Source organism: Rattus norvegicus, chromosome 8 (genome assembly GCF_021556685.1).
Source record: "Rattus norvegicus strain SHRSP/BbbUtx chromosome 8, alternate assembly SHRSP_T2T, whole genome shotgun sequence".
NCBI classification, from domain to species: Eukaryota; Metazoa; Chordata; class Mammalia; order Rodentia; family Muridae; genus Rattus; species Rattus norvegicus.
The window spans coordinates 27288146-27312482 of NC_141541.1; the positions used below are offsets into that span (position 1 = coordinate 27288146).

Here is a 24337-nt window from a genome sequence, read left to right on the forward strand (position 1 = left end):
ACCTTCATTTTCATTAAATTCTAAAAAGTCTTTAATTTCTTTCTTTATTTCTTCCTTGACCAGGTTATCATTGGGTAGAGCACTGTTCAATTTCCACGTATATGTGGGCATTCTTCCCTTATTGATATTGAAGACCAGTTTTAGGCCGTGGTGGTCCGATAGCACGCATGGGATTATTTCTATCTTTCTGTACCTGTTGAGGCCCGTTTTTTGACCAATTATATGGTCAATTTTGGAGAAAGTACCATGAGGAGCTGAGAAGAAGGTATATCCTTTTGCTTTAGGATAGAATGTTCTATAAATATCTGTTAAGTCCATTTGGCTCATGACTTCTCTTAGTCTGTCTACGTCTCTGTTTAATTTCTGTTTCCATGATCTGTCCATTCATGAGAGTGGGGTGTTGAAATCTCCCACTATTATTGTGTGAGGTGCAATGTGTGTTTTGCGCTTTAGTAAGGTTTCTTTTACGTATGTAGGTGCCCTTGTATTTGGGGCATAGATATTTAGGATTGAGAGTTCATCTTGGTGGATTTTTCCTTTGATGAATATGAAGTGTCCTTCCTTATCTTTTTTGATGAATTTTAGTTGAAAATTGATTTTATTTGATATTAGAATGGCTACTCCAGCTTGCTTCTTCTGACCATTTGCTTGGAAAGTTGTTTTCCGGCCTTTCACTCTGAGGTAGTGTCTGTCTTTGTCTCTGAGGTGTGTTTCCTGTAGGCAGCAGAATGCAGGGTCCTCGTTGCGTATCCAGTTTGTTAATCTATGTCTTTTTATTGGGGAGTTGAGGCCATTGATGTTGAGAGATATTAAGGAATAGTGATTATTGCTTCCTGTTATATTCATATTTGGATGTGAGGTTATGTTTGTGTGCTTTTCTTCTCTTTGTTTTGTTGCCAAGAAGATTAGTTTCTTGCTTCTTCTAGGGTATAGCTTGCCTCCTTATGTTGGGCTTTACCATTTATTATCCTTTGTAGTGCTGGATTTGTAGAAAGATATTGTGTAAATTTGGTTTTGTCATGGAATATCTTGGTTTCTCCATCTATGTTAATTGAGAGTTTTGCAGGATACAGTAACCTGGGCTGGCATTTGTGTTCTCTTAGGGTCTGTATGACATCTGTCCAGGATCTTCTGGCCTTCATAGTTTCTGGCGAAAAGTCTGGTGTAATTCTGATAGGTCTGCCTTTATATGTTACTTGACCTTTTTCCCTTACTGCTTTTAATATTCTTTCTTTATTTTGTGCGTTTGGTGTTTTGACTATTATGTGACAGGAGGTGTTTCTTTTCTGGTCCAATCTATTTGGAATTCTGTAGGCTTCTTGTATGCCTATGGGTATCTCTTTTTTTAGGTTAGGGAAGTTTTCTTCTGTGATTTTGTTGAAGATATTTACTGGTCCTTTGAGCTGGGAGTCTTCACTCTCTTCTATACCTATTATCCTTAGGTTTTATCTTCTCATTGAGTCCTGGATTTCCTGTATGTTTTGGACCAGTAGTTTTTTCCGCTTTACATTATCTTTGACAGTTGAGTCAATGATTTCTATGGAATCTTCTGCTCCTGAGATTCTCTCTTCCATCTCTTGTATTCTGTTGGTGAAGCTCATATCTACAGCTCCTTGTCTCTTCTTTTGGTTTTCTATATCCAGGGTTGTTTCCATGTGTTCTTTCTTGATTGCTTCTATTTCCATTTTTAATTCCTTCAACTGTTTGATTGTGTTTTCCTGGAATTCTTTCAGGGATTTTTGTGACTACTCTCTATGGGCTTCTACTTGTTTATTTATGATTTCCTGAAATTCTTTCAGGGATTTTTGTGACTCCTCTCTATGGGCTTCTACTTGTTTAATTATGATTTCCTGGAATTCTTTCAGGGATTTTTGCGATTCCTCTCTGTAGGCTTCTACTTGTTCTCTAAGGGAGTTCTTCACATCTTTCTTGAAGTCCTCCAGCATCATGATCAAATATGATTTTGAAACTAGATCTTGCTTTTCTGGTGTGTTTGGATATTCCATGTTTGTTTTGATGGGAGAATTGGGCTCCGATGGTGCCATGTAGTCTTGGTTTCTGTTGCTTGGGTTCCTGCACTTGCCTCTCGCCATCAGATTATCTCTAGTGTTCCTTTGTTCTGCTATTTCTGACAGTGGCTAGACTGTCCTATAAGCCTGTGTGTCAGGAGTGCTGTAGACCTGTTTTCCTGTTTTCTTTCAGCCAGTTATGGAGACCGAGTGTTCTGCTTTCGGGCGTGTAGTTTTTCCTATCTACAGGTCTTCAGCTGTTCCTGTGGGCCTGTGTCTGGTGTTCACCAGGCAGGTCACTTGCAGCAGAAAAGTTGGTCTTACCTGTGGTCCCAACGCTGAAGTTCGCTCGCGGGGTGCTGCCTACGACCTCTCCGCGGCGGCAGCAACCAGGAAAACTGCGCCGCCCTTTCCGGGAGCCTCCGTGCACCAGGGTTCCAGATGGCGTTTGGTGTTTTCCTCTGGTGTCCGAGATGTGTGCAGAGTACAGTCTCTTCTGGTTTCCCAGGCTTGTCTGCCTCTCTGAAGGTTCAGCTCTCCCTCCCACGGGATTTGGGTGCAGAGAACTGTTTATCCGGTCTGTTTCCTTCAGGTTCCGGTGGTGTCTCAGGCAGGGGTCCTGCCGCTCCTGGGCCCTCCCCCACGGGATCCCAGAGGCTGTATACAGTTTCCTCTTGGGCCAGGGATGTGGGCAGGGGTGGGCAGTGTTGGTGGTCTCTTCCACTCTGCAGCCTCAGGAGTGCCCACGTGATCAGGCGGTTGGGTCTCTCTCCCACGGGGTCTTGGAGCAGAGAGCTGCTGCGGGCCGGGATCCGAGGGTGTGGGACTTCCGGTAAACACAGGAAGTGCCCGGTCCTAGAGGAATTTTGCCTCTGTGTGTCCCGAGTTCACCAGGCAGGTCTCTTGCAGCAGAAAAGTTGGTCTTACCTGTGGTCCCGAGGCTCAAGTTTGCTCGTGGGGTGCTGCGTGAGTAAAACTTCTATCTGAGGTCTGGTTATTGCGATAGTCAGGCATTTTAAAAATCATATGTTTACAATTTGCTTCTGAGCGTGGGCTATTAACTGTGGACTTGGCCATTCTCATGGACTCTGATTTTTAAAAATTATTTTATTTTATTTTGCCTTCATGTATGTCTGTGTACCATGTGTGAGCCTGGTCCCCTCAGGGCCAGAAAAGAGCACAGGACTCAGATCCCCTGGAACTAGAGCTACAGAAGATTTAGAGCCACCAGGTGGAGGCGGGAATAGAACCCAGGTCCTCCAGAAAAGTGACAAGCACTCTAACGGCTGAGCTGTCTCCCTAGCCCTCCACCCCTGATCTTCGAAGGGCTTTATTGAAATCAAACCGTGGTTATTTAGTGAGGTGTGATGGGGTGTGATGGAGTCTAAGGCGTGATAGCACGCAAAGGAGCTCGGTAAGGAATGAGCTTTCCTGATTCCTAGCAACTGTTATGAACCCTTTCTGATTAGTATCATCACTTTTACCTAAGAGATCCAAGAGTTGTCAACTTACATGTCACTACAGTTTAAGAGCCAAAGAAATTATCTTTGAATTCGATTCTCAGTGTTAAGTTCCACTGCTGTAAATGTTAACTCTTTCTGCAGAGTCAGAGACCCCGAGTCTTATTCTTTATTCCAAGATGACTTTTGATCTTTAAATGTGCCGTGGCTGTATTTTAAATTATCCAGCGTCTGTAGAAAAAGCTGGCTTACATACATCCTCATTTCTCCTTTCTGTCTGGGTGGCCAGTGGTGGCAGATGTCTATTGCACCGGAATGTTATGGGCAATGGGCATGTGCTGATTAGTTTCTGTCAACTTGATACAAACCACAGTCACCTCGAGTGAGAGACTCTCGGTTCAGGAGTTGCCTCTGCCAGAGTGGCCTGGGATGCATATCTGGGGCATTTTCTTGATTAATGATTGGTGTTAGAGGCCCCAGCGTTCTGTGGGCGGGGCCATCCCAGGGCAGGTGGCTGTGGGCTGTGTAAGAAGGCAGGCTGAGCCAGCCACGGGGGAGTGCGATCCTCTGTGGTTTCTGCTTCTACTTCCTCATGTCCAGTTCTTTGGAGTCCTGGTGGCTTTATGTCTCCTTAGGGTCGGAATCCCCATGGGGCTGCCTTTCCTGGAGAGTGATGCTGAGGACTTAGTCTGTGGGAACTGTTTAGTCTATGGCCTGGCACAGTAAGCTCTGAGTAAGCAAATGGAGACCTCCTCCTGAGTGAGTGGAGATTTGTTTCTCAGTATCATTACAGTGACCAATACTTCAGTGGCTTAAAATGGCAGCTACACATGCTGTCTGTTATAGATGCTAAGCTCTGGGAAGCAAGGTGCTGTCAGGACCCTGCTATTTCTCAGGTTTCTAGCATTTCTTTGTCTCTTCTAATATTATTTTTACAGAGTTAATTTTTTATTACTTAACTCATTTAATTAATTTATTTAATGTGTACAGTATGTGTTGGTGTCTTATGTGTGCCATCTTATGTAGTACTCCATGGTGACCAGAAGAGGGCATCAGATAACCAGGACCGGAGTTGCTGGTGGTTTTTGAGCCATCATGTAAGTGCGGCGAACTGGACCCAGCATTTCCTATGCAAGAGTAGTAAGTGCTCTTAACTTCCGAGCCATTTCTTTAGCAACCATTTCTAGGGTTCCTCAAGCTTCTAAGATCCTTCTCTGTTTCTTCTAATTTCCAGTAATTCCAGACACTCTGATTTGTAGATGTGTCCTTCCAATTTTTGCCAGTATTGTCACCTGGACGTCTTCCAACCTTGGCTTACCTTCACTAGCTTAGGCTGGACTTGAGCTCACAGGATAGCTCAAGATGGCTTCTAGTTCTTTGTCTTCCCTCAGCCTCTGTGGTAGTTTTAAATGAGAATGGCTCCCATAGGGGGGGAGTGTGTCTCTGTGTCATTCCAGCTCTCTCTGTCTGTCTCTCTGTCTCTGTCTCTGTCTCTCTCTCTGCCTCTGTCTCTGTCTCTCTCTCTCTCTCTCTCTCTCTCTCTCTCTCTCTCTCTCTTTCTCTCTGTCTCTGTCTCTCTCTCCCTCTCCCTCCTGCTTTTGGGAGAGTATGTAAGAAAGTACTTGGTTACCACTCCAGTGCCATGCCTGCCTGCCTTCTGCCATGCGCGCTGCCATGGAGGTCATGACTTCGTGTCCATAAGTCTCTTTATCAAATGTTTACTTTTATAAGCTTCCCTGGTCAGAGGCCTTAGAGAAGTACCTAAGGCAGCTTCCTTGGTGTTAGGATTCAATGCCTGTGCCATCTCACCTTGTCTGCTTGTATCATAATTTGCCATTTGGACTCCCCTTGCCTTTTCCCCTAAAGGACAGTCACATTGTCTTTTAAACTTGGTTCTATCTGCAAAGACTATTTCCAAACTAGAGCACACACCTGGAGCAAGGCTTTGAACATGCCATTTTGAGAGACATAGTTTAAATTCCTGCACACATCCTTTCCTTCACCCTGTTGTATCCACACCGCTCACTGTTATGGGGCACTCCAGTGAGACCCCAACATCCCACTCAGAGCGCCTTCAACATTCACAATCAGTACAGACTTAACATTCCAGGACAGAACCGGATGGTAATCTTTACCAGTCTTGAGACAGTGACTTGCTTTTGCTGAGCTAAATTATGATGAATACCAGTTGATCTTAAGAAAACCATGCTCTAACTTACTAGTTTCCTTGACTTTAGTGGCGTAGAGCTGTTCTTTGAGAGGGAATGTGTGACTCAGGTAGGATAACCTTAATCACATCATCTGTTGAAACGGTGACTTTTTCTCTCTCTCTCTCTTTTTTTTTTTTTTTTTTCTCTTTTTTTTCGGAGCTGGGGACCGAACCCAGGGCCTTGCGATTGCTAGGCAAGCGCTCTACCACTGAGCTAAATCCCCATCCCTGAAACGGTGACTTTTGTGTTTGAGTATTCTGACTCCTTCAGTCTTCAGAAAGATCTTTGATCAATGATCTTTGCCTGTTTCTTACTCTGTGTTTTCAAAATCTGTTTACAGATAAAATCATTGTGGGCAGCTTCATGGGCTACCTGAGAATCTTCAATCCCCATCCTGTAAAAACCGGAGGTGGGCCTCAGGCTGAAGATTTACTTCTAGAAGTGCATCTGCGGGACCCAGTGCTGCAAGTGGAAGTTGGGAAGTTTGTCTCGTGAGTAGAGCCCATTGTTTGTGGGAGTTTCCTTCTTGGGGATTAGACCTGTCCCTTACAGTGACGCTTTCATGGATTTAAAAAATATTCCATGAGCTATGTATGCTATAGAGGTATGTCATGCAGGCAGACTTCATGCTTAAACATGTGGAAACATGTGCATTTAGGATGTGCTAATCTAGGGGTTTATGTGTGTTTGTGTCCGTGTGTGTGAGTACGTGTACATACGTGCAGTGCATGCTCTCTGCCTCCTTCTCCTTGGAGAGAGTGAACCTGAACCCGGGGCTTGCAATTGCTTGTCTAGGTATCCAGACCTCCTGTTTCTGCCCTCACTGGAGCTGGGTCACAGGAGTGTGGGGACTCATGCCTCACGTGCTGTAAGGGTGCTGGGGTCTGAACAGTGATCCTTAGGATTGCTCAGCAAGCTCACTTCAATACTGAGAACATGTTTATGGTAATGGGACTTGGATATTAGACATAGTACAGCACCAGGACAAAGAGATAAACTTATAAACAAAGCCAAATAAAGAAAAAGCAAATATTATTAAAGAACACTTCACCGGTGTCAGGTAAATATCTGTTTAATAACTACAGAAAGATTCAAATAGAAAGGTTCTGTCCTAAAAGAAATCTGTTTCAAAGTACTTTCTGGACCAGAGAGATGGTTCAGCTGTTAAGAGCACTGACTCCTCTTCCAGAGGTCTTGAGTTCAATTCCCAGCAACCACACGGTGGCTCACAACCATCTGTAATGGGATCCGATGCCCTCTTCCGGTGTCTGAAGACAGCTACCGGGTACTTTGTTTATAAGAAAAAAAAATACAAAAAATAAAAAACAAAAAAAGTGCTTTCCCCTCCTCTTCTTCCTGCTCTTCTTCTCTTCTTCTTTTTCTTCCTTCTCTGCCACCCTTCCTTATCTCTGTATCTCCCCACCCTGTCTTTCCCTTCCTCCCTCCCTTTCTTCAAGAACTTCCTTCTATCCTGGTTGCCTATTTCTGGATTTCTGTCTCCCTTCCCTTCCCTTCCCTTCCCTTCCCTTCCCTTCCCTTCCCTTCCCTTCCCTTCCCTTCCCTTTCCTTTCCTTTTTCTTTCCTTCTCTTTTTCCTTTTTTCCATCCCTCCTTCCCTCCCTCTTTCTTAGTCAGTCTGTCTGTCTTAGGGTTTTACTGCTGTGAACAGACTCCACGACCAAGGCAACTTTTATAAGGGTGACTTTTAATTGGGGCTGGCTATGGGTTCAGAGGTTCCGTCCATTATCAAGGTGGGAACATGGCAGCATCCAGGCAGGCATGGTGCAGGTGGAGCTGAGAGTCCTACATCTTCATCTGAAGGCAAACAGATTGGCTTTCAGGCAGCTAGGAGGAAGGTCTCAAAGCCCACGCCCACAGTGACACATTTCCTCCAACACCGACTGCAACAAAGCCACACCTCCTGATAGTGCCACCCCCTGGGTCAAGCATAATCAAACCACCTCTTGTTTGTTTGTTTCTTTCTGTTTTTCTCTTCTTTTTCTTTCTTGGCAGGATTTTATTATGCACCCCACCTGGAATTTTCTTTTTTTTCTTTTTTTTTTCTTCCTTGTTTGAGCTTCTGTACTTTCTTTTTTTTTTATTTTTTTTATTTTTTTTTATTAACTTGAGTATTTCTTATATACATTTCAAGTGTTATTCCCTTTCCCGGTTTCCGGACAAACATCACCCTCCCCCCTCCCCTTCCTTATGGGTGTTCCCCTCCCAAACCTCCCCCCATTGCCACCCTCCCCCCATAGTCTAGTTCACTGGGGGTTCAGTCTTAGCAGGACCCAGGGCTTCCCCTTCCACTGGTGCACTTACTAGGATATTCATTGCTACCTATGGGGTCAGAGTCCAGGGTCAGTCCATGTATAGTCTTTAGGTAGTGGCTTAGTCCCTGGAAGCTCTGGTTGCTTGACATTGTTGTACTTTTGGGGTCTCGAGCACCTTCAAGCTCTTCCAGTTCTTTCTCTGATTCCTTCAACGGGGGACCTATTCTCAGTTCAGTGGTTTGCTGCTGGCATTCGCCTCTGTATTTGCTGTATTCTGGCTGTGTCTCTCAGGAGCGATCTACATCCGGCTCCTGTCGGTCTGCACTTCTTTGCTTCATCCATCTTGTCTAATTGGGTGGCTGTATATGTATGGGCCACATATGGGGCAGGCTCTGAATGGGTGTTCCTTCAGTCTCTGTTTTAATCTTTGCCTCTCCCTTCCCTGCCAAGGGTATTCTTTTTCCTCATTTAAAGAAGGAGTGAAGCATTCACATTTTGATCATCCGTCTTGAGTTTCGTTTGTTCTAGGGATCTAGGGTAATTCAAGCATTTGGGCTAATAGCCACTTATCAATGAGTGCATACCATGTATGTCTTTTTGTGATTGGGTTAGCTCACTCAGGATGATATTTTCCAGTTCCAACCATTTGCCTACGAATTTCATAAACTCGTTGTTTTTGATAGCTGAGTAATATTCCATTGTGTAGATGTACCACATTTTCTGTATCCATTCCTCTGTTGAAGGGCATCTGGGTTCTTTCCAGTTTCTGGCTATTATAAATAAGGCTGCGATGAACATAGTGGAGCACGTGTCTCTTTTATATGTTGAGGCATCTTTTGGGTATATGCCCAAGAGAGGTATAGCTGGATCCTCAGGCAGTTCAATGTCCAATTTTCTGAGGAACCTCCAGACTGATTTCCAGAATGGTTTTACCAGTCTGCAATCCCACCAACAATGGAGGAGTGTTCCTCTTTCTCCACATCCTCGCCAGCATCTGCTGTCACCTGAGTTTTTGATCTTAGCCATTCTCACTGGTGTGAGGTGAAATCTCAGGGTTGTTTTGATTTGCATTTCCCTTATGACTAAAGATGTTGAACATTTCTTTAGGTGTTTCTCAGCCATTCGGCATTCCTCAGCTGTGAATTCTTTGTTTAGCTCTGAACCCCATTTTTTAATAGGGTTATTTGTTTCCCTGCGGTCTAACTTCTTGAGTTCTTTGTATATTTTGGATATAAGGCCTCTATCTGTTATAGGATTGGTAAAGATCTTTTCCCAATCTGTTGGTTGCCGTTTTGTCCTAACCACAGTGTCCTTTGCCTTACAGAAGCTTTGCAGTTTTATGAGATCCCATTTGTCGATGCTTGATCTTAGAGCATAAGCCATTGGTGTTTTGTTCAGGAAATTTTTTCCAGTGCCCATGTGTTCCAGATGCTTCCCTAGTTTTTCTTCTATTAGTTTGAGTGTGTCTGGTTTGATGTGGAGGTCCTTGATCCACTTGGACTTAAGCTTTGTACAGGGTGATAAGGATGGATCGATCTGCATTCTTCTACATGTTGCCCTCCAGTTGAACCAGCACCATTTGCTGAAAATGCTATCTTTTTTCCATTGGATGGTTTTGGCTCCTTTGTCAAAAATCAAGTGACCATAGGTGTGTGGGTTCATTTCTGGGTCTTCAATTCTATTCCATTGGTCTATCTGTCTGTCTCTGTACCAATACCATGCAGTTTTTATCACTATTGCTCTGTAATACTGCTTGAGTTCAGGGATAGTGATTCCCCCTGAATTCCTTTTATTGTTGAGGATAGCTTTAGCTATCCTGGGTTGGAATTTTCTAGATAAGTTGTTTGATCTCACATTTGTGTTCCTCTCACCTTAGCTTACTGATATGCATGAATTTAATTTTCTTAAAATGAAATGTTTTTCCTTTCTGCCCTTCTTCTTCTTCCTTTCTTTGTTAATTTAATTAATTGTTTTTGATATAGTTCAAGCTGGAGTTGGCTTATAACTTGCAATCCCCCTGCCTCAGCCTCTTCAGTTCTTGGATTACCGGAGTGTGTCATCTTGCCCACTGTTGTGCTTTGAGTGAGCAATGTCCTCTGTGGGAGCATCTGAGGCCCAGGTGGGGGTGCTGTCTGGGGAAGTTGTGGAACTTTGAGATGTAGAGCCATCCTGGAGGAAGCTCACTGGGGGCGGCCTCTGAGAGTTATAGCTCACACTCTTCTACATCTCTGATTCCTGCTCTCTCTGCCACACTTTCCCCACCATTGCAAACACTTATCCCCCTGGAACTGTGTGCCACTTCCTTACATGGCTTTTGGTCATGGCATTTTATCATGGCAACAGAAAAGTAGCCAGGACATCCAGAAAATCTGCATTTTTTTGGTCTTTAAAAATACTGTGATCTGAGTATGTTGATGCCACCCATAATCCCAGCATGGAACGGTTGAAGCAAATCTACTATGAGTTTGGGGCCAGCCTGGACTACATGGAGATACCCTTCTCAAAACCTCTAAACAAAGGAAAACAAGACAAGGAAAACTCCAAAATTTAATAGAGAGTTATGACTAGAAATGGGATCAACAGGGAGAGATAGGAGCAGAGGAGGGGAGGTCAGCAGGGTGCCTGATACACATCCCGGGAACAGCACAACGAAGCCCGCTGTTGATACAACCACTACATGCTAATTTCAAAAAGCCATCCATCCATCCATCCATCCATCCATCCATCCATCCATCCATCCATCTTTGAAGAGACAACCCTGGGTGTTTAACATTCTGGGTTCTCCTAGTGCTTATCTGTGAGCACAAGAACCTTTGTGCCCAACACTGAACAATGACAGTGTCACTATGCATGCTAGTGTGTAGGGGAGAAAGTCCCTCCTATACATAAAGAACTATGAGCAGGCAGTGATGGCCCAGAGAAGGAGAATCAGGCACCCCATGGGCTAGTGTCCTAAATGGTTAAATAGTTTGTCCATCTCCCTTCCCCAACCCCATGCCACAATATCAAAGAAAAGAGCCAGGTTATTTGAGAAGGCAGTAGGGGAGAACACAGGAGGGGTTGGAGTGAGGAAAAGAGAGGACAGAATAATGTAATTATGTTTAATTTAACTAAATTCACAGGGTGGAGAGATGGGTCAGTGGTTAAGACACTGGTTCCTAGTCCAGAGATTCCTAGCACCCACATCGCAGCTCATAGGAGTCAGTTACTTCAGTTTCAGGGGAGCCATCTCTCTCTTCTGGCTTCTGTGGGCACTGCATGTGTGTGGTGTATAGATATATATGCAGGCAAATCACACACCCCATAAAAATAGAAACAAACAAACAAACCCCCCAAACAACAAAATATCAACAAAACCAAGCCTTTTATGGATGGTGACAGGCTGAATCAGGGAGACACTATCATTTAGATGACTGGTAAATTTTGATTCCATCGAAATGCCGGTGGTGGTTAGGGGTCATTGTGCACATTGTAGACAGGTGGTCATTGTGAACCTGGACACGCTGGGTTTACAAAGTAGGATGCTCAAAGGTTCTCCATCTCAGGTGCATTTTCCCTTTTCGTTTGGTCTTTATTGACTATTCCAGTGAAATGGAGATAGAGTCTCATTGTGTGCACCCCTCTGGCTTCAACAACTGATGGTGCTCTCGCCTCAGCCTCCTAGTGGCTGGATACCAGAGCTATGTGCCATTAACTTTATAGTTTAACATAATTTTCAATATGACGTTTATGCTATTTGAGAATTTCATTTATGCATACTGTGTATATTTAGTTCACATTCACCCTCACCCAGCCCTCCAACTCCCTCTGGATAACCCTAGCATTAAGTCCTCCTTCTTTTTTTCTTTTGGTAACCTAACTAATATTGAGGCTAAATAGAGCTGCTGGTGCATGTGTGGGGGTAGGGCCATCTACTATAGCATGGGAATATGCTAGTGGCCATACCTAAAGGGAAAATGACTTTCCTTCTCCTAGCAACCACTCCAGAAAGAAGTTCCTCTGACTGAGGGTGAGCATAGCACAGGTCTATGGGTGTGCATATAAACATTTAGAAGGCAGCTTGGCAACTTGACTGGTTAGTGTACAGCAATCAGGTTCTCCCAGGTCCTATGACCTCTATCCATGGGCTTCTGACCAGGTTCATGGTGCCTGGCATGAATTCCTTCCTGTGAATCAGATTCTAAATCCAGTCAGAGGTATTTGGCTCCCCCCTCACCCCCCACTTAATCTCTGTGCCATTATTTCACCATTGAGCAAAGACTTTATTTTATTCTATTTTTTGATACTGGCCTGGATTTCACTATGTAGATCAGGCTGGCTTTGAACTCAGAGATTTACCTGCTTCTGCTTCTTAAGTGCTGGATTAAATATGTATCACTATGCCCAGCTAACTTTACATTTGTAATTTCTGTCCTCTCCATTCTCTTCTGCTGAGTCCAGCTTGACCATGTAAGGGACAGTATGACATGGTTTCCTACCCCTGGAACAGAGCCAGCAGTGTGGGCCTTCATGAGTGTTGATGGTTGCTGTGAGCATAAGGCTTTTTTGTACAATAGTGTACACATTTTCATGTTTCTCCTTTGAGGAGTGTTCCCTCTGCCAAGGTTAATGACTCTATGATAATTAGAGACAGCATGAATCCTAGAGGCGAGGTCCTGTCTGTGTCTTAGCAAAATGGTAGAATGCTGTGACCTTCAGGACAGCCCTTAAGGCTGTGGGAAATAACACTGAAAACATGAGTAGAGAAATTTCTCAACTATCCAAAATATAAAGATGCAATATGAATTGTATAAGGAGCATCACAGATCTAAAGGGATAGAAGCAGCTGCACCATGAGCCAGCCTGTTAGAAAGATACAAAGACAAGCAGATACAAAGGTAGGCAGATTCCTGAGTTCAAGGTCAGCCTGGGACAGAGGGAGTTTAGATCCAGGACTGGGTGTAGTAGGTATGGTAATTCCATGGTAGGGTCACATCCAGCTATCTTATTGTCTGTGCTTACGCTTGCTGTCTCTTTCTAAGAATTAAGGGTCTGGGGGTCATGATTCATGAGATAACCAAAAGGGAACCTGGAGTAATGACTGAATTGATAAATAAAATAAAAAAATCTCTGGGCTTTTGATCTGTAAGAAATGAGCTATACAGAAAATCTTTTTGAATAACAGGAGAGAATTACTTGAAGAACTGTCCAAGCAAACATAGAGCAGTCTGGAAAGCTGTTTAGAGCAGAACACAGGTCACCAGCTTGGACCCATGATTTGACTTTGAGTCATTTGTTTTGCTTCTCTCAAACACCTCTTGTCTGAGAACTTCTCCCCAAGCTGAGGCTGGTCCTTGACACCTCTTCCCTCCCATCTCTTCTCCTCCCCTCTTCTTTCCCCCGTCATGTACTCTCTCCTCTTCTCTTTCCCCCTCTGTTTGTTCTGTAGTACTGGGGATTGTAACCCAAGGTAGGCAATTGTTACATTATTGCCATTTTTAAAAACATGAGTTAATACAACGCCTTAACATTTTAAGTCCCAGGTAGAGAACTGGGAGAAGCCAGAACCAAGGACACTTTAAAGTGTGTGATCCAAAGTCTACCAGGGAGTTTGGATGGGCTCCTAGAACATGTTTATTGCTCCCTTATGTGAACTCAGGCTTGCTCCCAGTTCTCCACATGACATTCAGCAGAGTTAGTTATCTTCCCATAGGGAGAATGATGAGGACAGGAGGCAGAGGTTAGAGAGGTAGTTCTGGGATGGGGCCTCCATTTGTGTTCTTGGCCATAAGCTGGAAATCTCGTCAGAAGGAAGCCTTGGTTTCTTGCTCCTGTGAGCGAGTGCACCTGCTTGGAAGGCTGAACTCAAGGGTGGGACTGAAACTCCAGTCCTGACATTGATCCGTTCAGGAGAACAACTCTGAAACCAGATCTTTGGATTTTCAGGGTGGAAATGGTTCACGTCTATTACAATTCCATCCCATCTCCTACACGATTTTAGGGCACCTCCTCAGAGCACAGTATGTTGCAGTAAACAGTGAAATCTACTTCCACCTTTAAATATGCAGTTGTCTCCAGTTGGCTAAGGGACCGCTCATCAAAAGGCAGATCCACCTAAAGCCATGCTAGAGTGCTAGGAGGAGACGCAGACCTTTCATCCCTAGAGTTCCTGCCCACAGTGCAGTTGTTACCACGACACTGTCTGCTCTGAGCAGCTCAGCTCAGTGTGGCCTTTTCTCTCTCTGTTCTGTTGCTTTTTCTGGGCAATGGCAGAGATGATTTAATGTTTGTCCCACCCATGGCATGGGCCGTGACCAACCCTGGTCATGTGGTTGGTGGTCCTGTGCCGTGGCATGGGCAGTGGTCAGCCCTGGTCATGTGGTTGGTGATCCTATGCCATGGCATGGGCAGTGGTCAGCCATGGTCTATGGTTAGTGGTCCTGTGCCGTGGCATGGGCAGTGGTCAGCCCTGGTCTATGGTTAGTGGTCCTGTGCCGTGGCATGGGCAGTGGTCAGCCATGGTCTATGGTTGGTGGTCCTGTGCCGTGGCATGGGCAGTGGTCAGCCCTGGTCTATGGTTGGTGGTCCTGTGCTGTGGCCTGGTCTATGATCAGCCCTGGTCTATGGTTGGTGGTCCTGTGCTGTGGCATGGGCAGTGGTCAGCCATGGTCTATGGTTAGTGGTCCTGTGCCGTGGCATGAGCTATGGTCAGCCCTGGTCTATGGTTAGTGGTCCTGTGCCGTGGCATGGGCAGTGGTCAGCCCTGGTCTATGGTTGGTGGTCCTGTGCCGTGGCATGGGCAGTGGTCAGCCCTGGTCTATGGTTAGTGGTCCTGTGCCGTGGCATGGGCAGTGGTCAGCCATGGTCTATGGTTGGTGGTCCTGTGCCGTGGCATGGGCAGTGGTCAGCCCTGGTCTATGGTTGGTGGTCCTGTGCTGTGGCCTGGTCTATGATCAGCCCTGGTCTATGGTTGGTGGTCCTGTGCTGTGGCATGGGCAGTGGTCAGCCATGATCTATGGTTAGTGGTCCTGTGCTGTGGCATGGGCTATGGTCGGCCCTGGTCTATGGTTGGTGGTCCTGTGCCGTGGCATGGGCAGTGGTCAGCCATGGTCTATGGTTAGTAGTCCTGTGCCGTGGCATGGGCAGTGGTCAGGCCTGGAAAATGGTTAGTGGTCCGGTGCCATGGCATGGGCAGTGGTCAGCCATGGTCATGTGGTTAGTGGTCCTGTACCGTGGCATGGGCAGTGGTCAGCCATGGTCTATGGTTAGTGGTCCTGTGCTGTGGCCTGGTCTGTGATCAGCCCTGGTCATGTGGTTAGTGGTCCTGTGCCGTGGCATGGGCAGTGGTCAGCCCTGGTCTATGGTTAGTGGTCCTGTGCCGTGGCATGGGCAGTGGTCAGCCCTGGTCTATGGTTGGTGGTCCTGTGCCGTGGCATGGGCAGTGGTCAGCCCTGGTCTATGGTTGGTGGTCCTGTGCTGTGGCATGGGCAGTGGTCAGCCATGGTCTATGGTTGGTGGTCCTGTGCCGTGGCATGGGCAGTGGTCAGCCCTGGTCTATGGTTGGTGGTCCTGTGCCGTGGCATGGGCAGTGGTCAGCCATGGTCTATGGTTGGTGGTCCTGTGCCGTGGCATGGGCAGTGGTCAGCCATGGTCTATGGTTGGTGGTCCTGTTCCGTGGCATGGGCAGTGGTCAGCCATGGTCTATGGTGGACCTATGCTCTGCTCTCACTTCTGTGGTCACTTGGTGGGAAGGAAGGTGGGTGACAACAAATGGCTGCCCTCTTCTTTTGCCAGTTATTTTTTTAGAGATTTACTTACTTTTACTTATGTGTATGTGTGTGTAGCATGCGTGCAGAGTACAGAAAAGGGCATCAGAGCTGGTGACAGGCTCTCGGCCTCTTTTGCAGCCTCTGTCTCAGTGACCTTACCTGTAGCATGTGATGATCTGCACTTTAGAGAAAGACGTGTTAGAGTGCAAAAGCACGCAGCCAAGGCTCAGACCCCGTTGTGACGCAGTCTGGGCGGGGCTTTCTTTTCATGCCATCTTGTTCTCTTTTGGAATAAGGAGAAAGTATTGTGCGGAGTGCCCCGGCCCACAAAGTTCTGGAAGCACTACTGAGTCTGTGGTAGCTGAATAGCATCTGTCACACTTTGGTGGCAGGGAGGCCAAGGCTGAGGGACTCGTTGAGCCGTTGGCCAATGCTGTGCGTGTGTGGCCTCGTGCACCTCTTCCTGTGTCAGGCGGGTGCCAGGCTCCGGTGAGCGGGCATGTGGGGAAGGCGCATCAGCAGACTTCTCTTCAGACTTTAACCTTGAGTCTGCAACAGAGATGCCCACAAGGGCATGCTGGCCCGCAGTGTTTTAAGTCTAAAAGAGCTACTAATTTAAAAGAACCAGGATGTTTCACATCTGCTTTCTGGCTTTCCTGGCAAGAGCCCAGACCCAGGCAGATGCCACCTTCCGAGTCTGGTGATCGTCCCCAAGTCAACCAGAGCCTTCCGCAGCCTCTCCTCATTAGCGCCCCTTGTGAGCCCCTGACGACTGTGCCCAGCAACCTGGTAGGAGGGGCAGTGTAGACGCTAGTATTCCATTTCTATTCGAGCTTCAGTGAGAGCTGAGAGTTTTCTAAAGAGAGCTGGAGTCTGGAGGTCGTCTGTGTCATGTTAACACTGACAGCATGGTGCTTGTTCATTCCACCAGGCACCTCCACCGGCTTGTGACCTCTTATCCTCCCGGGGGAGATCAGGGGACTTGTCGGGAGGCATAGGCGAGTTGGTCGGGAGGCAGGAGCAGACTTGGAGCTTGCTGTGGAGTGGACTCACAGAGGCTCAGGCCTGACTCTTCAGGGCCCTGAGTTTGGTCTCCTCTTCCGTCAGCCCTCTCCTCTTTCACACCCCTGTTCTCCTCTCTTGTTTCTGGAGACAGGTCTTACTATGCGTCACCAGCTGGAGCTCACTCTGTAGACCTGCCTGGCCTGGAACTCATGGAGACCTGCCTGTCTCCACCCTCAGTGCTGTAATTGAAGCTGTGTCCACCATGCCTGGCCATCTCCCCTCTTCCTCTCCCATTTATCTCCCTCTGTAGACCTGGCTGTCTCTAGGGAGTCGTCGGCTCCCCTGACTCAGCCTTGTGTGTGGCTTGAATCAGAGGCAGGTGCCCATTGGTGTGAATATTTCTCAGCTTAGACTTATGTTTACATATTGTTCTATTAACTCTTAGTAACTATAGTTATGAGCCCATTTTTTGAAAATAATTTGTAACTTTGAGGTTCTATCTGAAACTAACACTTAAAAGCTTTTGAAACTGTCCTGTTCACAGAGGCTCTGAGATGCTCCATTTGGCTGTGCTGCACTCCCGGAAGCTCTGTGTCTACTCCGTCTCAGGTAAGAGGACTCTCTTCTCCTGTGGGATTTATGTCACAAGCTGAGCGCTTGGTGGAAGAGTGGATGATATCTCAGGACTGAATACAAAGTGTTCATGTGAGGATTTTCCAGTCTCCAGCCATTCTATTCTGTACATTTCTTGGTCCACTATTCTTATGTGTTGTTTTTGTAAGAGGGTCTCCTATAATCTCGTGTTGTCAGGAATTTGTGTCTAGAATTGCCTGTGACTGACTTCAGGAGGCTCCAGCTTCTCAGGACCCCTGATACTCAGCCATGGTAGACAGGTGATTAGCTATGAGTCAGACAGGTTTGAAATGTCTTTTCCTTGGTCAGCCCTAGGTGTTTCTTTTTTAGTTCCCATTTCCTAGCTTTCTGTCCTCACAGAGTCAGACCTTAAGACACTTGAGTTTGAGGCAAAATTGGGTTTTATTCCCTGATGTGGTCCTATAGGTACAAGTTTGGTGTGCAGTCTGTAGTGTCTTGATTTTTAGCATTTTGGCCCTTATTAAAATTAAGGATATTTCAGGGCAAATGTTGTTAGCTCTTAAAGGCAGCCTTGGTACCCGGGGGCATGGTAGACAGTGGAAAACAACTAGAAATTGATGTGTGGCATTGGAGCAGGTGACGGTCACTCATCTTTATTGACTGATGGATTGATTTTTGAGAAAGGATCTTACTAGCAGTGCAGGCTGGCTGAGAGCTCACCGTGTGGACCATGTGGCCCTGCTGGCCAGCCTTCCTGTCTTTGTGTTGCAGTGCTGTGGTGACAGCTGTGGGCCACCTCGTCCTGTGGCAGGGCTTTCGTTGTTGCCCGCTTCTGTCATCTCTGTCATCTGCCTTTATCAGAGGTCTGACTGAGTGAATGCCACTGGTGTCATGGTAAAATGTGTTCTGAGGTGGCCATGGGGATGCTTGCCTACAATCCCAGCCTGCTGAAGCTAACTTAGGAGCATGAGAGTTAGAGGCCAGCAGGAGTTACAGAGAGAAACCTCTCTAGAGAAAAAGTTGCCATTTCTAGTGAAAGGACATGTATTTAGTATATAATAATAATAATAATAATAATAATAATAATAATAATAATAATAATAAATGATATAGGTTACTCTATTTTGTATATTTAGTGCTTGGTTTTTTCTCTTTTGAAGACAGGATTTTAAAAAAAAAATCATCTTGGGACTACAGAGATGGCTTAAGGGTAAGAACACTGGTTCTCTTCCGGGGGGCCCAGGTTTGATTCCCAGCACCCACATCATGGCTCAAAATCATCTGTAACTCCAGTCTCAGGGGATCTGATGTGTCCAGGCATCCATGGAGTACAAAGACATACATGTAGACAATACACCCTACACACAAAGCAAAGCTTAAGAAATAGAAAACATATCATTATTCCTTATTTTATTCTTCAGCAACTTCATACATAATTACGGTGTTTGTAGATCATATCCGCATGCCTGGACAGAACTGAGTCTCCCCTTCCTAGTGGTCATCAACTGCCAGTAGCTCCAGAGCCACGAGTGGGGCCTCATGGGCCCCCTCTGCCCATGCTGGAGTGTCGACTGGCTTCGTCTCCTGTAGGCCTCGTGCTGACAGCTGCAGCTGCTGAGTGCGTGTGTGCGATGGCCCAGTCATGTCTAGAAGACAGCATTTCATAGCATCCCTCACACAGCTTTTGGCTCTAACAGTGGATCTGCTCCCTTGTTGGTGATATTGCCTGATGTGGGGAGGGATAGGATACAAATGTCCTGTTCAGGGCGGAGTGTCACTCTCTGCGTTGACTAGTTGTGGAGAGGATCTTCCTTCTTATGCTCAGGCTGACTTTTAACTCACCCCGTGTTTCAGTCGGGCCAGAGAAAGGGTGAGCCTCCATCCAGTTCTGCTGTCTTAGTGCTGGGCCACAAACATGTCCCCTCTATAATTGTCTTAGCTGGACATGATACTTTACTGTCTGCTTTTCATGGGCTGTGGAAGAGAACTTGCCTCTAGTTAGTAACTCCCTGACCTGAGATAATTTGCTCCTTCTGGCCCTGTGGGGATTCTAAGCAAGGAGATAGATAGGACTCTGAGCCTTCCGTGGCCATTTTACTTAGCTAGCAAGACGGGAGCTGATTAAGTAGCACAGACCAGGGACACTGTGTTCGTGCAAGAGCTCAGTAAAGAAACTCGTTTGGTCACAGTTTGGGGAAAACTGGTGTCCTTCTTAGTGTTGAAATAAGAGAGATTTGCTAAGGGAATGGTAGGGTTGTTGCTTTTTTATCCTGTGCATTCGTTTAAAAGCTTTATATTCCCTGGAGACCAAGGAATTGTCCCAACCACATTTCCTTATGCCCACCTGACTCCCCTGCCTCTCATTTCTGTGGCCTTTTGTAATATTAACAGGCTGACAGTTTGTGTGATTTTCATGGCTTGGCTTAAATTCAAAAGCATGGGGAGTTAACATTTTTTGTTCTTTTGGTTATAATTCTTTCTTTCTTTTAAAGATTTATTATATATAAGTACACTGTAGCTGTCTTCAGACACACCAGAAGAGGGCATCAGATCCCATTACAGATGGTTGTGAGCCACCATGTGGTTGCTGGGATTTGAACTCAGGACCTCTGGAAGAGCAGTCAGTGCTCTTAACTGCTGAGGCATCTCTCCAGCCCTTGATTATGTTTTTTAAGATTCCAGGCTGGACTCTGAGCTAGCTCTCCCAGCCTCAGGGTAAGCACGGGTACTTGTAGCTAAAGTGGATGTTGAGTGTTGGAAGTGACAATGTCAGCTGCCTCTGACATTCTTTTCCCACTGCCCCCTCTCTCCCTGAGCTCTTTCCTGTCTACCCTTTCTTAGTTTTGTGGTATTGAGGATTGAACCCAGAACCTTGGTCTGCTTTCATGAAGCTCTTTTGTAGTTGACAAGCTTCTGAAACAGACTTGGAGTGAATTCAGTCTTTGAAGTAATTCTCTTGGAAGGTTAGTGGGTGGATTTTCCTGTGTTGGATACCCTGTCTTTCAGATTACATGTAACATCCATGTCTTGATGGTCTAAAGGTTCTGGTATTCTTTCTACTTTCCTTCCCCTACTTTCTGATCTCTGAATAAGGTAGCCCAGGGTGGGGGGCCCTCAGACTTGTGATTCTTGTGCCTCGGCTTCCTGGGTTTCGTGATTCCAGGTGTGCACCACCACATCTAGCTTATATTATTTTCTGATGGGCCTTAGTTTCTGAGCTGAGATGTTGGAGCTTAAAGATAAATCTTTAAAGGGTGTGTGCATGTGCATGTCTGTGGTTGCATGTGTGCATATGTGTGTGCACGTGCCCTTGGGATCCAGAAGGAGGCACAGATCCCCTGATGCTGGAGTTGCATGTGGTTGTGAGCCGCCTGATGTGGGTCCCCTGTAGGAGCAGCCAGTGCTGTGCTTGTAACTACTGAGTCCCCTTTCTAGCCACAGGTGTTAGAATTCACAGTGATTGTATTCTTTTAAATATTCTTCTCCAAAAGTTATGTATGTCACAGTAAGCATTTACAGGCATCTGACTTCTTGTTAGAATTTTGACGATGGCCCTTGGAAGGGAAGAAGAGGTCCTCCTTTATTTTTTCCTGTGCTCATGTGCTCTGACTAGGGGATGTATACGTACTGACTAGGGGATGTATACTTACTGTGTGCTCTGACTAGGGATGTACACTTACTGTGTGTGCTCTGACTAGGGATGTACACTTACTGTGTGTGCTCTGACTAGGGATGTACACTTACTGTGTGTGCTCTGACTAGGGGATGTACACTTACTGTGTGTGCTCTGACTAGGGGATGTACACTTACTGTGTGCTCTGACTAGGGGATGTATACTTACTGTGTGTGCTCTGACTAGGGATGTACACTTACTGTGTGATGGCTCTGACTAGGGGATGTGCACTTACTGTGTGTGCTCTGACTAGGGATGTGCACTTACTGTGTGTGCTCTGACTAGGGATGTACACTTACTGTGTGTGCTCTGACTAGGGATGTACACTTACTGTGTGTGCTCTGACTAGGGGATGTGCACTTACTGTGTGTGCTCTGACTAGGGATGTATACTTACTGTGTGTGCTCTGACTAGGGGATGTACACTTACTGTGTGTGCTCTGACTAGGGATGTACACTTACTGTGTGTGCTCTGACTAGGGATGTACACTTACTGTGTGATGGCTCTGACTAGGGGATGTACACTTACTGTGTGTGCTCTGACTAGGGGATGTACACTTACTGTGTGTGCTCTGACTAGGGATGTACACTTACTGTGTGTGCTCTGACTAGGGGATGTACACTTAATGTGTGTGCTCTGACTAGGGATGTACACTTACTGTGTGTGCTCTGACTAGGGATGTATACTTACTGTGTGATGGCTCTGACTAGGGGATGTACACTTACTGTGTGTGCTCTGACTAGAGATGTACACTTACTGTGTGTGCTCTGACTAGGGATGTACACTTACTGTGTGTGCTCTGACTAGGGATGTACACTTACTGTGTGTGCTCTGACTAGGGATGTATACTTACTGTGTGATGGCTCTGACTAGGGGATGTACACTTACTGTGTGTGCTCTGACTAGAGATGTACACTTACTGTGTGTGCTCTGACTAGGGATGTACACTTACTGTGTGTGCTCTGACTAGGGATGTACACTTACTTACTGTGTGTGCTCTGACTAGGGGATGTACACTTACTGTGTGTGCTCTGACTAGGGGATGTACACTTACTGTGTGCTCTGACTAGGGGATGTATACTTACTGTGTGTGCTCTGACTAGGGATGTACACTTACTGTGTGATGGCTCTGACTAGGGGATGTGCACTTACTGTGTGTGCTCTGACTAGGGATGTGCACTTACTGTGTGTGCTCTGACTAGGGATGTGCACTTACTGTGTGTGCTCTGACTAGGGATGTACACTTACTGTGTGTGCTCTGACTAGGGATGTACACTTACTGTGTGTGCTCTGACTAGGGGATGTGCACTTACTGTGTGTGCTCTGACTAGGGGATGTGCACTTACTGTGTGATGGCTCTGGGCTACTTAAGCATTTCTAGATTGTTTATCTAAAATCCCATTGAAAACTTGTTAGAAAACCTAAGTTTATTACCTGAGTTATTTTTGGTAATTTTAATATTTATGTCACTGATAATTTTCTAAAAGAAAAGGCCAGAAAATTTAGATTCTTAAATGTTACCTTCATTCCAAAAAAGTTATTGAAGGAAAATAAGTTGTCTGTATTCTCTGCAATTGCACCATTTTTATAAAAATTATTTTAAAAATATTTATCTATTTATTGAGACAGAACATCACTAGTAGCTCTGACTAGCCTGAAACTCACTATGTGGACCAGGCTAGCCTTGAACTCAGAGATCCTCTTGCTTTGGCCTCCCTTGTGTTGGGATTAAAGATATGCCCTCTCTTTCCAGCTACACTGAGTTTTGGGTGGTATTTCCTTAATATTGGAAGTTTATCAATGCATTTGGCATTCTGATTGAACCCATGTTCTAGTGACATTTTGATATTTGGGAGGAGAAAGTGGGGGCAGGAAGGTGTGGTAGTGTATCCTTGAGTAATGGAAGTTTTCTCGCCTCAGCTGAGCATAAATGGCGTGTGTTGGGGGCTCAGAGGGTCTAGGTTCCTGGTTAGTCAACAGCCACTGCTTTAGGACTTGAAGGATGAGTTTCAGAGAGTAGGCTTTTAGAAGGAAGCTATGTTATAAGAGAAAGGAAGCAGGCCAGGTCTGTACCCCAGAGGCTGGAGGGGTTAGGAAATCCTTACTGGCTTGGGAGGATGAACAGGTTGTCCCATCCATGAGGTGGTCATGTGTCTCCATCCTGGTGTCTTGGACTATGGCTTTGGATGGCCTCACACAGGTAGCCGGGCTCATTTAGGTTGCTATGTAAGAGGGGAAAGATAAAAACAGGAAGCCAGAAAGAACACATGACAGTACCCTCAGCCCTTGCTGTCTGTTGCCTCTGACAAGGCAGATCTTGGGATAGAGCCAAGGTTGTTTCCAGCTTCTGCTTGAGCCTGGACTGACTGATGGTGAAGGCCAAGAAGTGGAGTTGCTGGCCTTGGAAGTCCCTCCTCTAACTGCCTGGCCAGTTTTTCCTGCTTCAAGTTTAGGCTTAATTTGCTCAATTATTTACCCTGAATCTTGTGCTTCCTAATATGAAATCTTAAGTTTGTCCCACCTTTGGGCCATTTTTGGCTGCTGTGATTGGTGGAGGCTACTCCTATGTTGGAGTTTGTTGGTAACTGTTAGATTGTTCTCTGTTTCATAGGAACTCAAGGAGCTCTCTTCAGGCCGACTTTAATATTAATTCTACACAGCCTGACCCGAGTTCAATGCCAGTGGGTTGTTTCTTTGGCGTAGGCAGTACTGTGGGAAGCAGAGTTAGACACAGTGAGTAGGCAGAGTGAGGCCATGTGCCCCTACACTGACAGGCAGGGATCTGTAATGGAGCCGAGGAAGTCAAGTTGGAATTGGAGTAAGAAGGGCCACATACCAGCTCCCCGACTTTCCAATGCCAGACTGAAAATGTGAAAAGTGTAGAGAAAGAGAAAAAACCACAAGTATTTCTTCTATATAACGAAGGCTCCTTAGTTGGAGGTGTTATGCCAACGACGGGTTACCAAGAGAAAGCCTATAGCACGTGCATTGAATATGTATACATAGGAACATCCAATATGTTTGACCCCAAAGCGCGGTTCTGCCACCGGCTGCTAAGTGCTCACTTCCTGCCGGCTGGACGTTGTGCATAGCCTCTTCCCATGGGGGGTGGGGCTGGATGTGGGTGCAGCATGGTGTGTGTAGGCCGGCTGCCTCTGGGAACTTCTTCTCTGGGAGCCGGAACTCTTCTTAGGTCCATGTCGCAGCTTACTTAGCTACTTACACTTTTCCGTGTGTCTGACTTAGGCATGATTGCTAATTTTCTTGGCACCTTAGTACTTTTACTATTTATTACCCCGGATCGCTTTTACACCCATATTTTCCTGTTGTACTGGCGTGTGAAAGGTAACCGTTCTAGGGCATGGG

At 46.0% G+C, this 24337-nt stretch overlaps 1 protein-coding gene across 34 annotated transcripts in view; it reads left to right on the forward strand.

The window, feature by feature from the left end:
* Window positions 1-24337, forward strand: part of Bbs9 (Bardet-Biedl syndrome 9) — a 423050-nt gene that overhangs the window by 25253 nt on the left and 373460 nt on the right. For 24 of the 34 annotated variants that reach the window (XM_087561778.1, XM_087561774.1, XM_087561760.1 and 21 more), the window contains 2 exons: window positions 6020-6170; window positions 17249-17313. In XM_087561778.1, the coding sequence (XP_087417904.1) occupies window positions 6020-6170; window positions 17249-17313 (216 nt within the window). Of the gene's footprint in view, window positions 1-4495; window positions 4610-6019; window positions 6171-17248; window positions 17314-24337 lie in introns of all 34 variants that reach the window. The other 10 variants (XM_087561752.1, XM_087561747.1, XM_087561745.1 and 7 more) reach the window with 1 other exon arrangement.